At 35.7% G+C, this 16,646-nt stretch overlaps 1 protein-coding gene across 1 annotated transcript; it reads right to left on the bottom strand.

Moving 5' to 3' along the window:
• Nucleotides 1-1,410: 1,410 nt before the first annotated feature.
• On the bottom strand, nucleotides 1,411-2,862 carry ACTRT1 (actin related protein T1). The gene has a single exon (XM_008530805.2). The coding sequence runs from the start codon at nucleotides 2,651-2,653 to the stop codon at nucleotides 1,520-1,522; it is 1,134 nt and encodes a 377-aa protein (XP_008529027.1). The 5' UTR covers nucleotides 2,654-2,862; the 3' UTR covers nucleotides 1,411-1,519.
• Between the last annotated feature and the right edge of the window lie 13,784 nt (nucleotides 2,863-16,646).

Raw genomic sequence — 16,646 nt, 5'->3', positions numbered from 1 at the left:
AAGCAGGTAAGAGGATACATTTCTTACCAACTCCAGCATGGCTGCAGCCCATCTCTTAATATTTAATATTTTACTGCCATTCACTTTTAATTAGCTTATAACTTACATTGCAATTTCTTCTTTAATACATTGGTTTTATAGAAATGTCTTGTTATATTTTCAATTGCAATGGTTATTTAATATTTTTTTATTTTTAAAAGTTTTTACTGTCAGAATTTATTCAGTTTCAATATATATTATAAATTTAATCAATATTTCTCTTTCTGAGAAATGCAAGTATATTCAAAGATTTTTAACTCCAACTAGTTTCCATGATTCTTTTCTATTACAGAATATTTATTCTTTTTATTATGTTAGTCCTATAAATTTGTACAGTTAGTAAATTTTCCTCTATTTTTACCATTTTTAATGTCCATTATTTCTTTTACACCATATATATCTTACTCTTGGATTATTTCTATATGCCCTTGATTAATTCTATAAAATTTCCCTTAGTGATGGCCTATTGACAGTAAACACTTTCAGGCATTGTCAGAAAGTATCTTTATTTTATCATCTTTCTTGGAATGGTTTTCCTAGGTATATCATTATAGATTGACAGTAATGTTTTCCTAGCTCTTTGAAGGCATCATTCCACTATCTTCTATTTCCATTATGGTTTTGCTAAGTTATCTGTAAACAGAAGTGTGTTATTAAACCAGATCTCTCAAACAAATACAAAAATAAAAGACTTGATTTATAGTAATTTATCAAGTTTCATAATTTTCATGGCTGTATTCAAGCTATCAACATGGCATCCCTGAATGTGGAGTTAGGAAGATACGTGCAAAATAAAACTCTTGTTTTTTAAGATGAATGGTTTCATTTTGCCCAGACTGATTTCTTCTAGTATAGCCCTTTCTTTTTGATTTGCCACCCCCCCACACTCTTCTTTTGACCTGTGTTACCGTTCATTACATTCTTCTCCAAAAACCTGTGTACACCACATGGTATATAACCTTCTATACTTATTTCCAAGTGCTTATAATAATAATAAAAAAGCATATTGAACCCTAATAGCAGGGTAGCATTCCTTCTTCTACTTAATTCCCTCCCCCTCTCTGCATTTTCCATGGTGATTGGGTCTCTCCTTAGTACTAGATATATCAAAAATATCTAAGACACTTTATTAAAATGAAGATTCCAGGGGTCGCACTGAGTCAAGCTTCTGGGCATGAGGCTCAAGCACCTGCTCTTACTACAAACCCTGCAAGTGGACACAGCCTCAACACATAACCCAAGGATTTCTCAAGAAAAAAACAACTAAAGAGGTCCATGGGACAGGAAGGGTGGAGTAGAACCACTTAAAAAGGTTCACTACCTGGATCAGAAATTACTCTGGTGTCACCAAAAATAAAGTGAAACCGAAAATGTCATATCACTTTTATTGACCAACATGCTAAAGTCAAGGGAAGATATCACCTTCCACCAGTGTTCCTGTGATCTCTCACTTCAAGCTGTCCCTTGTGCTCTGGATTCTTTAAAAGCATCTTCTCTGAACGACATATGTCCCAAATTCCATGAAATCTGCAGAAGTGATCCACATCTGCTTGAAACTGCTCAGAGAGGTCACAATGGATGCGCCTATCCAGGCAGAGAAACACCTATCAGGAGAAGCTGTGATCTTGAGGGGAGTTCCTCTGGAAGCCAATTGTTCTAGTTCTTTCATAAGTCTTTCCTCAAACCCAGGAAAGAGAGTAGTGCCCCCAGACAGCACAATTTCTGCAAAAAGATTCTTCTGGATGTCGATGTCACACTTCATTATGCTGCTGGAGACCATTTTTGAGATTCCTGGATTGTGGATGCCCAGCTGGTCAGGCGCGAAAAGAATCTCAGGTACCTTGTACAACTGGTCCCCAATTTGGATGACATTCCCATCTGGAAGTTTGTATTCTGTCAGGACCTCGTCTGGCTTCTTACATGGCTTTTTTTCTGGCTCCAAAGCTACATAGCACAGCTTCTCTTTGATGTCATTCACTAAGGCCTTGTTGAGTATGCAAGGGAAGGTACTCCCACTAGCGAGGAGGACCCGGGTGAGGTGCTCTGTGATGTCCTTTCCTGCCACATAGAGCTTGGTGACAGCATGAGGCAGGGAGTAACCCTCAAAGATGGGGACAGTGCAAGTGACCCCGTCCCCACTGTCCACCACTAGGCCCGTGACAGAGGCAGAGGCATAGAGTGCTGCCACAGCATGGTTGGACAGGTAGAAGGCAGGCACGTTGAAAGTCTCAAACATCATTTCTGCCATCTTCTCTCGAGTTTCCCTTGGGTTCAAGGAGGGCTCGATCATGAGCACAGGTTGTTGACAAGGTTTTACTCTAAGCTCCCACTCAAAAAGGTACTTCCAGAGTTTCTCCATGTCATCCCATTCTGTTACCAGTCCACGCTCAATGGGGTAGTGCAAATGCAAGGTCTCGTACTTGTACAGGGCTTTTTCCCCCACAAAATACTTTTTCTGATTGGCTTCTGATAAAAGCGTGTTGAGTTTAGGATGCCCCACGACAGGACTGATGACTTGACGGGGTCCAAGCTCTCCAGATATACCTGCTTTGCAGAGTCCTGATCCATTGTCAAAAATCACAGCTGGATTATCTAACAAGTATGAGTTAAACATCTCTGCTACATGCTCTTCTGAACTTCACCAAAATAGAGAAAGAACACTTGTCCACTTTGTGAGACAATAGGCACCTCTGGAAGTTTTAAGGCCACAGGATTCCAATGTTCTCAGGTTGTTACTCACGTGGAGTTAGCAGGCTGTTTACAATCTCCCAGAACACCCCATCTTCAATCCATGAATGTTTTCCCCTTTCAGGCAGCCCAGGGCCTGCTGAGGCTATTTCAGTGATGATAGCCCCCTATGTAACAATCTAGCCAAGGCAACAATTGTCCTCAGAGAGCATCACAGGGATTTTAATGGGTGGGGTCTCTGAGCTACCAGTACTCCTAACTTAGTGAGACATGAAACAGAGGAAGGCAAACCATACCTATGGACAGCTTTGATAAGTCGGTGCATCTGAAGCAAAGGCCTAGACTTAGAACCAAGTGAAGCAGCCCACCTGTGGGCTTCTCCCAGAAAACTGGCTTCTATGCTCAGCCAAGCTGCCGTTTGTAGGATGAGAAAAAACCCTTCTCTTTGCTAAGCAGAGGAACTATGCACAAAACACCAATTCAGATTGGAGCGAGAATGCCCATAATACAGTTTCGGAGATGCTTAGAAAACCCATTCTTTTATTCTCCCTTATGTTTGTTTTCCTGTGTTTTATAGATTTATTGAGATGACTTTTACATATAATACATTCACCCATTTATAGTGTACATTTCCATGATTTTCAGTATATTCACTGATAAGTGCAAATATCACAAAAGTCAAGTTAGGACATTTTCTTCACTTCAAAACGAAACTGTACCCTTTAGCTCTCACTTTCTTCAGACTGTCCTCCTGAGCTGTAAACCCCACTAATATATTTTTGGTCTCTATAGATTTATCTCTTCTGCTTTTTTCATATAAATGGAATCATGTAATATGTGACCTTTTGTCTGGCTTCATTCATTTAGCATATGGTCTTCAAGGTTCTTCCATTGTTTGGATATAACACATTTTGTTTACCTCTTCTACAGCATACTATTGTTCACAGTATTTATAATCCTTATTTATTTCTATAAGATAAATAATAATATCCTCTCTACTTTTTTTAAGTATTTTTAAAAAACAGGATTTAGTTTCATTGGTTTCTCTATTTTCTACTTTCTCTTTCAATAATTTCTACAATATTTTTCACCATTTCATTCTGTCTGCTTTCTTTGGTTTGCTCTTCTTTTTCCAGTGTGTTAAGTTGGAAAGTTAATATACATGTGAGAACTTTCTTCTTTTTTAATTAGATGATTCATTTCATTTGTCAACTTGACTGAGCTATTGTGCCCAGTTGTTTGGTCAAACATGAGTCTAGACATTACCATGAAACTATCTTGTAGGTGTGATTAACATTTAAAATCAATTGACTTAAATAAAGGAGATTAACACCCATAATGGGGATGAGCCTCATCCAAGCAATTAAAGGCCTTTAGAGCAAAAACTGAAGTTTCTGGGAGAAGAAGGGATTCTACCTCAAGACTATAACATAGAAAACCTGCCTGAGTTTCCAGCCTGTTAGCCTGTCCTATAGATTTCAGACTCAAGGCTATAACATTGTGTTGGTTAAATTTTTATGTGTCAACCTGACTTGGCTAAGAGATACTCAGATCCTTTATAGACGACTATGTCTAAGTATGTCCTTGAGGGAGTTTCTAATAGAGATTAGCATTTAAATTGGTAGATTGAGTAAAGAAGATGAGCCTCACCAATGGGAGCAGGGATCATTCAAACTGTTGAAGGTCCTGAATAGAACAAAAAAGAAGAGAGAGGGCAAATCCACTCTCTAAAAATGGATGTCTCTGGGACACCATCATCTACTGTCTTCAGAATTTGGACATCGGCACTCCTCGTTCTTGGGCCTTCAGACTCAGACCAGGACTTTCGTTACTTTTGCAAATTTTTATTTATTTACTGAGGTAGCATTGGTTTATAACATTATATAAATTTCCAGTGTATATCATTATATTATGATTTCTGTGTAGATTGCATCATCTTCACCAGCCAAAGACTAATTACCATCCATGACCATACACATGTGCCTGATGACCCCTTTTGCCCTTCTCCTTCCCCCCTTCCCCTCTGGTAACCACCAATGCAATTTGTCTCTATGTGTTTGTTTGTTGTTGTCTTCGTCTTCTATTTATGAATGAGATCATACAGTATTTGACTTTCTCTTTCTGACATATTTCATTTTGCATAATACCCTCAAGCTCCATCCATGTTGTCATAAATAGCAAGATTTCATCATTTTTTATGGCTGAGTAGTATTCCATTGTGTATATATACCACGTATTCTTTATTCATTACTCCCTTGATGGGAACATAGGCTGATTCCAAGTCTTGACTATTGTGAATAATGCTGCAATGAACATATTGGTGTATATACCTTTATGCATTCATGTTTTCATCTTCTTTGCAATAAATACCAAACAGTGGAATAGCATGAATATATGGTAGTTATATTCTTAATTTTTTTGAGTAATCTCCATACTGTTTGCTGTAGTGGCTGCACCAGTTGGCACTCCCACCAGTGGTGTATGAGAACTCCATTCTATCCACATCTTCTACAACACCTGTTATTTCTTTTCTTGTTAATTATAGCCATTCTGGGGAGCAAGAGGAGATATCTTGTTGTAGTTTTGAAAGCATTTACCTAATAATTAGTGATGTTAAACTTCTTTTCATGTTTGTTGGCCCTTCTTTGAAAAATGTCTGCTAATACCTTTCCCCCATTTTTAATGGAGTTGTTAGCTTTTTTCTTGTTGAGATGTATGAGTTCTTTATACATTTTGGATATTAACCCCTTATCAGATATATGCTTTGTAAATATCTTCTCCCAGTTGTTAGGTTGTCTTTTCATTTTGTTGATGGTTTCCTTGATGTGCAGAAGCTTTTTAGTTTGATATTGTCCCATTTGTTTATTTTTTCTTTTGTTTGCCTTGCCTAGTCAGACACGTTATTTGAAAATATGCTGCTGACCAATGTCAAAGCATTCCCTTTGCTTTCTTCTAGAAATTTTATGGTTTCAGGTCTTATGTTCAAATCTTTAATCTATTTTGAGTTAATTTTTGTGTATAGTTTAAGATAATGGTCTATTTTCATTCTTTTGCATGCCACTGTCCAGTTTCCCCAGCACCTTTCATTGAAGAGGCTTTCCTTTCTCCATTATTTGTTCTTGGCTTTCTTGTCAAAAATTAACTATCCATAGACATATGGGGTTATTTCTGGGCTCTCATTTCTGTTCCATTGATCTGTGTGTCTGTTTTTGTGCCAGTATCATGCTGTTTTGATTACTGTAACTTTGTAGTATATTTTGAAATCAGGGAGATTGATACTTCCAGCTTTGTTCTCTTTTCTCAGAATTGCTTTGGCTATTCAGGGTCTTTTGTTGTTCCACATAAATTTTATGAGTTTGAACACATGCATATACCTGTGATATCATTACCACAATCAAGGTAATAAACATATCTGTCACCTCCAAATGATTTATTGTGTCCTCTTTTTGCTTGTGTGTGTGTGTATGCATAGTGAGAATACTTAGCATGAAATATACCTTCTTACCAAATTTTTAAGTGCACAATGCCATATTGTAAACTATAGCCACTATGTTGTGCAGCAGATCAATAGAACTTATTCATCTTCTAATGCTTTGACTTTATACCCATTGAAAAATAACTTCCCATTTCTGCTGTGCAGGGCTTTTAATCACCAAATCACAAAATAGTACAGCAAACAAGAAAAAAAGGACAAAAGAAATATAAAATATACAGAAAACAATAAACAAAATGGCAGCAGAATGTCCCTTTCTATCAAAAATTACTTCAAATATAAATGGATTAATTCCCCAATCAAAAGTGGCAAAGTGGAAAGAAAAGCAAAATCCAATCATATCATGTCTACAGGAGACTCACTTTAGCTTTCAAGATACAATAGACTAAAAGCAAAGAGATAGAAAAAGCTATTCCATGGAAATGGTAACCAAAAGAGAGCAGGCGAGGCTAAACATATGTCAGTCAAAATAAACTTTAAGTCAAAAACTCTCACAAGAGACAAAGAAAGTCATTATATGACAATGAAAGGGTCAGTTCATCATGAATATAAAACAATTATTTACATATTCTATGTATATGAATATTAATTATTTATAAATAAATATACTCATACATACACACACATAACTTGAGAGCACCTAATTATATAAAGTGAAAATACCAAAACCTAAAGGGAGATATAGAGAGCAATATGAGAATAGCAGGAGACTTTATTGCTCCACTGTAAGCAATGGATGAAACATCCAGACAGAAAACCATTAAGCAAACAGAAGACTTGAACAAAACTATAGATCAAATGGACCTAACAGACATATATATAATATAGTATCCAACAACAGCAGAATACACACTCTTCTGAAGCACACATGAAACATTCTTCAGGATAGATCATATGTTAGGCCACAAAAGAAGTCTTAACGAAATTAAGATTTAATTATATAAAGTATCTTTTTTGACCACAGTGGTATAAAACTAGAAATCAGGAGGAAAATTGGAAAACTCACAAATATGATGAAATTAAACAAAACTGCTATAGATTAATGTTTATGTATTACCAAAATTGTGTGTTAAAACCTGATCCCCAATATGATGGTATTTGGAGGTGAGGGCTTTGGGAAGCGATCATGTCACAAAGTGGGGAACCCTCACTGATGAGATTAGCACCCTTTTAAAACAGACCCCAGAGACCTCCCTTACTCCTTCTGCCATGTGAGAAGACAGTGAGAAGACAGCCATATATGAACCAGGGAGCAGATCCTCAGCACACATTGAATCTGCTGGTGCTTTGATATTTGAACACTCAGCCTCTAGAATTGTGAAAAACAAATTCCTGTTGTATATAGTCCATCCAGTCTATGGTATTTTATAGGAGCCTGAACAGACTAAGATGAACACACTCCTGAACAACCAACAGGTCAAACAAGAAATCAAAAAGAAAATCAAAAAGTATCTTGAGACAAATGAAGGTGAAAAAACAACACACTGGAATTTATGATAGAGCAAAAACAGTACTAACAGGGAATTTTGTAGTGATAAATGTCTACATTGAAAAAAGAAGAAAGATGTCAAACAAACAACTTAACTTTACACTGCAACAAAAAGAAAAAACAAGAACAAACTAAACCCAAAGCTAACAGAAGAAAGGAAATAATAAAAACTAGAACAGAAATAAATACAATAGAGAATCGAAAAATAATAGAAAACAACAAAAATAAGAGTTGCTTTTTGAAAATAAAAAAATGACAAACCTTTAGCCTGATTAAGTAAAAAAAGACAGCAAAAACTCATAAATAAAATTAGAAATGAAAAAGGAGGTGCTAGCCTGGTGGAGTAGTGGTTAAGTTCATGCGCTGAGCTTTACTGGCCCAGACTTTTTGGGTTTGAATCCTGGGTGTGGACCTGCACACTGATCATCAAGCCATGCTGAGGCAGCATCTCACATACAAAATAAAGGAAAATTGGCAGAGATGTTAGCTTGGGGGCAATCTTCCTCACCACAAAAAAAGAAGAAATAAAAAATAAGTTACTACTAATGCTGTAGAAATGTGAAAGATCCTAAGAGAATACTATGAAAAATCATTTACCTGCAAATTAGACAATCTAGAAGAAACGTAGGCATTCCTTGAAACACACAACTTACCAAAACTGAATCCATAAAGAAATAGAAAATGTGAACAGAACAATAATGACTGCAGAGATTGAATCAGTAATCAAAATCCTCCCAAAAAAGAAAAAGCCAAGACCATGTGGCCTCACTGTTGATTCTACAATGCAAAGAAAACTTAATGCCAATCTTTCCAAACTCTTTCAAAAATTCAAGAGGTCACTTCTAAACTCATTTTACAAGGCCAGAATCACCCTGATACCAGAGTCAGGCAAAGACAATATGAGGAAAGAAAACTACAGGCCAATATCCCTGATAAACACAAAAGCAAAAATTTTCAACAAAATTCTAGAAAACTGTAACAGGACATTAAAAAGTTCATTCACCATGATCAAGTAGGATTTCACCCTGAGGTGCAAGGATGGTTCTACACATGCAAATCAATAAATGTGGTGCATCGCTTTTTATTCATGAAGAATAAAATTCATATCATCATCTCAATAGATATATAGAAATGTGACAAATTTCAACATCCTTTCATGATAAAAATTCTCGAAATGTAAAAATAGCAGCTATGTACCTCAACATAGTAAATGTCATATATGACAAGCCCACTTTTAACATCATACTCAATGATAAAAAAACTGAAAACTTTTCCTCTAAGATCAGGAACAAGAGAAGGATCCTGTGATGGTTAATTTTAAGTGTTAACTTAACTGAGCTAAGAGATGACTAGATACTTGGTAAAACACTATTTCTGGATGTGTCTGTGAGAATGTTTCTGGAGCAGACTAGAATTTGAATAACTAGACTGAATAAAGAAGATCCACCCTCACCAATGTGGGCAGACATCATTCAATCCATTGAGAGCTTGAATAGAAGAAAAAAGGCAAAGGAAGGATGAATTTTTGTTCTCTCTTTGTGCAATGGGACATCCTTGGACGTTGAAGCTCCTGGTTCCCAGGGCTTAGGACTCCAGGACTTGCACAAGCAGACTCCCTGGTTCCCAGATCTTTGATGTCAGACTAGGAATTACACCATAAGTACCCTGATTCTCAGGCATTCAGACACAAATGGAATTATATCACCAGTTCTCCTGGGTCTCTAGCTTGCATACAGCAGATTGTGGAACTTCTCAGCATCCATAACCACTTAAGCCAATCCTTTATATATATATATATATACACATATATATATAATCCTTTATATATATCTAGATATATATATAATATTATATATATATATATATATATATTCTATTGGTTCTGTTTCTCTGGAGAACTCTAATACAGATGCCCTCTCTTGCCACTTATTTTCAGTATAGAAATGGAAGTCCTAGTCAGATCAATAGGCAAGGAAAAAAAAATAAAATCATTCAAATCAAAAACGAGGAAATAAAAAATGTTTCTGTTTTCAGATGACGTGTTCTTATATATAGACAACCCTAAGGAGCTTACCAAAAAAACTGTTAGAACCAATAAACAATTTCAATAAAGTTGAAAGATATAAAATAAACATACAAAAATCAGTTGTGTTTCTACACACTGACAACAAACTGTCCAAAAAAATTAAGAACACAATACCATTTGCATTAGCAGCAAAACAGTTAAAAACAGAATAAAACAGTTAGAAATAACCTTAACCAAGGAGGTGAAAGATTTTTACACTGAAAACTACAATTCATTGATGAAAGAAATTTAAAAAGACATGAATAAATGGAAAGACATACCATGTTCATGGATTTGAAGAAAATAATATTAAATGTCCATGCTATGCGAGCAATCTACAGATTCAATGCTATTCTCATCAAAATTCCAATGGCACTTTACACATAAATAGAAAAACAATTCTAAAATTCATATGGAACAACAAAGGATCCAGAATAGCCTAAGTGATCACGACAAAGAAGAACAAAGCTGGAGACATCATATTTCCTGTTTTCAAAATACATTATGAAGCTACTGTCTTCAAAACAGTATGAAATTGGCATAAAGACAGACATACAGACCAAGGGAACAGAATGAAGAACCTAGAAATAAATCCACACATTTACAATGAAATGATCTTTGACAAGGGTGCCAAGAATACATAATGAGGTAAAGATAGTCTCTTCAACAAAAGATGTTGGGATAACTGAATATCCATATGCAAAAGTATAAAATTGGATCCCTGTGTTATTCCATTCACAAAAATCAACTCAATATGTATTAAAAACTTAAATATAAGACTCAAAAGTGTAAACCTCATAGAATAAAATATAGGGGAAAACTTTCAAGACATTGGTCTTAGAAATGATTTAAATGGATATACCAAAATCATAGGCAACAAAGCAAAAAGAGACAAGTGGGACTACATCAACTCTTACCTGACCTACTAGCCTGCTTGTGTGCCCTACAAATTTTAGACTTGCAAGCCCCACAATTGCATAAGCCAATTCCTTAAAATCAATCAATCAATCAATCATTCTCTCTCACTCTTTCACTTTCACACATCTTTCCTCTCCCTGTTTCTAAACAAATATGGTTGATATCTTTCTCTGGAAAATCCTGACTGATACATAGTCATATACATCTATACATTTTCATCTAAGCACTACTTTATCCAAATCCCATATGTTTAGATGTGCTGTTCCATTTTCTTTTTTCTCCATTGTTTCTGATGAGAAGTCCACTGTTGAACTTATTCAGGTTCCCCTGTAAATGTCAATTCATTTTTCTCTTGCTCTTGGGCTTTCAGCAAATTCTCTATGACATATCTGTTTCTAGATCTCATTAGGTTTATCCTACTTGGAGTTGTTGAGATTCCCGGAGGTGTAGATAAATGTTTTTAAAACAATTTGGAAAAATTTGCAGTTATTATTTCCTGAAACATTTTTTCTGTTCTTTTCTCTCTCTACTCTTATGCTGATACTGCCATTATGCATAGGCTGGTGTGATTAATCGCTTCCCACATTTCTATGATGCTATGTTCATTTTTCTGCGTTCCTTTTCCTCTCTGTCTTTCAGATTGTATAATATCAATTGATCACTCTTTAAGTTTGCTAATTCTTTCTTCTGTCAGTTTAAATCTTCTGTTGAGCTCCTCTAGTGAAGTCTTCATTTCAGTTATTGGAATTTTCAACTCCAGCATTTCCATTTCTTTCAGCTTTATAATTTCTAACTCTTTATATTAATATTCTCTATTCAATGCAATATTGTCATCATACCTTCCTTTACTTGTTTAACCATGGTTTCCTTTAGTTTTTTGAACATTTTTATAATGGCTTCTTGGAAGAATTTGTAAAATGCAACATCTAGTCACTCTCACTTTTAGTTTCTGTTGCCTGCTTTTTTCCTTTGTATGGGTGTCATGGTTTCCTGCTTTATTGTATGTCTTATAAATTTTTTCTTGGAAATTGAATAATTTAGATAATATATTGTAACAAATCTGGGTACTTCCCCATCCCCAGGACTTGTTATTATTTGATTGTTTATTTGTTTAATGACTGACTGGATTATTTTAATAGTGTCTATTTTCATTCTGCAGTGTTAATCAGCTGATGTTGCACTTCAGGGGGCAGCCTTGTGTATGCATACGGTCACCCTGGGATGATGACTGTGGTTTTGGCAAGACTCTCCTTGACTATCTCTTTCCCTAACCACATCCAGCTATTAAGCTCCACTAATTGTTGAATGATTGCTTTATTGATTTCAAAATTATCTTTAGAAGTAATCTGCCACATTCTAAACCAAATTCAGACTTCTTTGAAGTGATAGTTTCTGAGATCACTGCTTGAGATTTGTTATCACTCAAGGATGTCTCCTCCAGCATTTTTTTTTTTTTTTTTGGTTTCTCCAGCATACTACCTGCCCTCCAGTTCATCCTATATCTTTATGAAGTTACCAATATTTTCCCAATCACTGTTCACCATAACCTCCAGTGTTTTCTAAGAGTGCCTATAGGCTTGCTTTTCTCCACACTGTGTTCTCAATGAAATAAGTTCCTTTGTGAAGTAATTAGGAGCTATATATTTTTTCAGCTTCTCCCTTCTGCAATAATCACTGAGCTCTGGAGCTGAGAGTGAAGACAATGTCATGTTTCTCTCTGAGTAACTCTCCTGTAAGATCTGGGCATTCAGTGGAGGAGAGAGTGTCCTCAGGTGTTCTTGGCTTGCCTCTCCCGATGTGGAACCACTACTATATGAGCCAGGGCAAGAGCAGTCAGAATCCCAGTATTCTCAGTGATTCTGTGTCATAGTTGAGCCTCTGTGTGGGCTGGGCAGAACAAAAGACCCTACGCCTCTCATTCGCACCTACTTCTTACAGCATTAACAACTGGTAGCTGGGGACAGAATGAGGAATGTTGCACCTCCCTAGAAGATAGTCTTCAACTGGAAGCTCTAGGAGCAGAGTCCTGTCTTCTTTGCTGAATGAGTCTGAAGTTTCTCTCTCACTGAGTTAGGAAGGGAAAGAGAAGGACCAGGTTTCAATTCAAATGTCACAGACTCTCATTGTTACTATCAAATTTCAGAGATTTTTATGAATAAATGCTTCTTCACTTCCTGCATGTCTTTAGGATCATTTCCATAGTCTTTAAATGGTTTGCTTTAAAATAATTTTTGCCAGTTTTGCTTGAAGTATGTCTGAAGTGCTCCTTACTCTGTCATGCTGTAAGTCCATCGATCAATTCTTACAAGGTGGTATGAACTGGCTCCATCTCGTCACTACCTATAAATATGTTCTTCATTCCTTTGTTTAGTAATATATTTCTTTTTTCTTTCAGCCCTGAGTGTTCTGCATTTTTACTGCAATTTGCATAGGTATTATTTTAAAGATAATTTTTCCTGCTTAATATTCATTTAGTGTTTTTTTTAAATTTATTAATTGATGTCTTTCATCAATTCTGGAAGGTTCTTAGTTAATTTTTTTCAATATTGTTCTTTCCTATCCTCTCTCTCCTCTATCATATTCATATTGACATATTTGAACTTCTATTTCAATCCTTGATTTAACTTTATCTATTGCATCCGAAGCCTCTTTCTATGCTGCTTTCTATATGACCTCTGTTTTCAGTTCACTAATGTTCTATGTAGCAGTGTAAATTTATAATTAATGCATGAACTGTATATATAAATTATTTTATTTCTAATATCAATAATCATATTTATCTTCTCTAGAAGGTTTTTCTTTCCTTTCCAAAACTTCTTCATAATTTTCACTGGTCACTTATTCATCACAGATTTAACTATTGAGTTAATTTACTTAAACATACTATACTTTTATTTCCTGTATTGTAACATACAGTTGCAAAATATGCAGTGTTTTTAGGTCAAATACTGGGATTTAGCTTGTCTTCTGATTCTAGCTGACTCTAGTTTACACAGACTAGATTCTTAATGTTCTAGTGATATTTTTGTTATAAAATAATGTTCTCGGGTTTTCATCTGTAAAAATTCTTTGAGGTCTGTATTCAAAGTGAATTCCACTAGAGAAAATTTGCTTTTTCTCTTAATACTATAAAGCTAGGACCACCTTAAACTAAAATTTTGGCTCTGTGATTTATAAGACATGTAGGTTCATTGAATTCTGTTCTTAAATCCTAAGTGTAGGATATGTTTAGGAATTATCAGGATAGGCTTTTTCCTTTTCACTCACTGTGTAGGTTTCTTTCTTCAGGGATCCCAGCTTTATGTGAGGGATTCAAATGCTACCTCTCACCGTATTTGTGTCCTCTATTTTCCTCTTGTTTCTGCATATATTACCAAAGGTGTAGGCCACCAAATACAGCAAAATTCACTGGACAAATATCAGATCTACTACTCTGTTTATTATTCTGGATTGAAGATTTATTTTTACAGGATTTAAAGTTCCTTCTTTCAAGCCATGCATGGAAACATATTAATGTATTATGTCCAGAATTTTAGGTGTTGTATAGATACTTAAATATATTATGTACTAAGTATTGCCCTCTTATCCTTTCAAATTGATATAATCCCACATTTCAAATAAAGGAGATTTTACCTTTGTCATTGTAATGCATTGAAAGTCAGTTACATTCTAGTATATAATAATGCATCATGAACTCAAGGAACCTAGCGTGTCTCCATCTATTTCCATAAGCCTATCAGTGTTCATGATCTACCCATGACAATAATTTACTTCATTTTTATTTTTCTCACTCTAATAATGGAAGAAGCTTACAGCTATGATAATCAGATATTATGTCATTAAATAGCTTTTTAAAACGCATTTTTGCAAGTTTTTAATTCCAGGTAAAGTAATTTTTTAGGCTATTCCCTGAAGGTGGCTGTCATAAAAATTTATGTGTTTTATTTGCTTTAATCGAAGCCAACATCTATCCAAGTAGAGAAAGGGCATTGTTTCTGACTGATATTCATTTTCTAATATTCTTATCAAAATTTTCAGTTTCGTGAGAATTCTCCAAGTGAATATTAGGTATAAATTGCCAAGGGCATTATTAAAGAAAATGGCTGAATCTCAATGAGACCAGCACACATTGTGGCATTTTAACTTGCCTTGTTTCTAGTCTCCTCTCCACAGATACACATTTGCTCTGAAAACCAACAGACCATAATCACTGTGAAAATTAGAAGCCTGGCAGCACTTACTGAAGACAGAATTGGTCTTGAGTTCCTTTAAAGTCCCATCTCCCAAAATTGTCATTATTAGATTTGTCTGGTGGTTTAATGGAAGACTCAACTCACAAAATTGTCTTTACTTGACCTGACTTATAGTTTTCCCAGTGTGAACAGTTTTTTTCCTGGAGGAGTTACTGAAAAAAAATCAGAGACAACTGTTGAGCATTCCAACTTCCTGTGATGATGGATAACACCTGTGTCAAACACTAGCCCAAAAGCAAAAAGCTTCAAAGGAAAACCTGAGGATCAAATGTCCATAGTGGGCATAGAAATGCCTCAGCATATTCCTGGGATCTAAAAGGCCAAGCATGTGTATGGGGCTCTGTACACACACAAGGCTGTGTATGTGCTCAGAAAAAAAATTGAGAAGGCTTTAAGCTCCTAACTTTGGCTGACTTTGAGACTCTACACAAGAAGGAAATGGAAAGACTAAGGTAGACTTTTAAACTGCCTGGCTGAGTGTTGAAGCCATGCCCCAACACACACACAAAGCCAAGCAAGAACTTGGAGAGTCATTGGTTTCACCCACTTGAAGAAATATTTTTCCAGTAATTATCTGACCGTTAAGTTAACTGAGTAGAGACATCAGTGGCCAAAAATGACAAAAAATAAAAACTATACAAAATTTGTGAATGAAAAGCACTAAACAACCAATAACAAAAGCAGCAACATCCAAAAAAAAAAAAACCCAATGACAACAAAAATTGCTAAGGAGTAGAGAATATATAATTTCTAGAGCTGCCACATTGTAATATTAAATATGAAGAGATGAGAATACAAGACACAGACCTGGAAAAAGTATTTGTAAAACATATATCTGATAAAGGGTTGTTATCCAAGATGCACAAATAACTCTTAAAACTCTACAGTAAGAAAACAACATGATTAAAAAATGGAACAAAGACTCTAACAGACATCTCACCAAAGAAGATAAACAAGTGACAAATAAGCATATGAAAAGATGCCCCACATCATATGTCATCAGAAAAATTTAAATTAAAACAACAATGAGATACCACTGCACACTTGTTAGAATGGCCAAAATCCAGAACACTGGCAATGCAAAATTCTGGTGAGAATATGGAGCAACAGGAAATCTCATTCACTGCTTGTGGGAAGGTAAAATGAAACAGAAAGAAGTTTGGCAAGTTAGTAGTTTCATACAAAACTAAACACACTTTTACCATAAAGTCCAGCAGTAACTATCCTTGGTATTCATCAAAGGGAGATGAAAACTGATGTCCACACAAAAACCTGTGTTGGTGTCGCAATCCAATGTACACATCAGCATAGATGCAGAGAGGGCTGATGGCCACTCTGAGTTTATTATAACCAGTGTTTCAAGATATACATAGCTTACATCTGTTAAACCTACACAGGTGTTCTGGATGAAGTAATTAGCAAATGCCAATAATTCTTAGTGATTTCTCAAGAAGCCCTCCCTTGGCCTCTGTTTTGATATTATCATGTTTTTGCTGTGCTCATATATTTTTATCTCGGAGCAGGCAAGGCCTCCTAGGCAATGGCTCCTCCTGCTCCTGATATCGATATCGTGTCTCCATCTGTGCCCCTGGGCGACCAATGCCTGGCTTAGGTTGCCTGCCCCTGGAGGTCTTACCCATCATTGGCTAACCGGCATTCTCACCTCTGGGTCACAGTTTGTTGGCAAGTGTTTTCCAGTGA

Source organism: Equus przewalskii, chromosome X, assembly GCF_037783145.1.
Source record: "Equus przewalskii isolate Varuska chromosome X, EquPr2, whole genome shotgun sequence".
Taxonomy (NCBI): Eukaryota; Metazoa; Chordata; class Mammalia; order Perissodactyla; family Equidae; genus Equus; species Equus przewalskii.
This window is presented reverse-complemented; position numbering and strand designations above follow the sequence as displayed.

What these genes read in the sequence shown, in the direction of transcription:
- ACTRT1 (XM_008530805.2), bottom strand. Translation starts at nt 2,653, where the DNA reads ATGTTTAACTCATACTTGTTAGATAATCCAGCTGTGATTTTTGACAAT.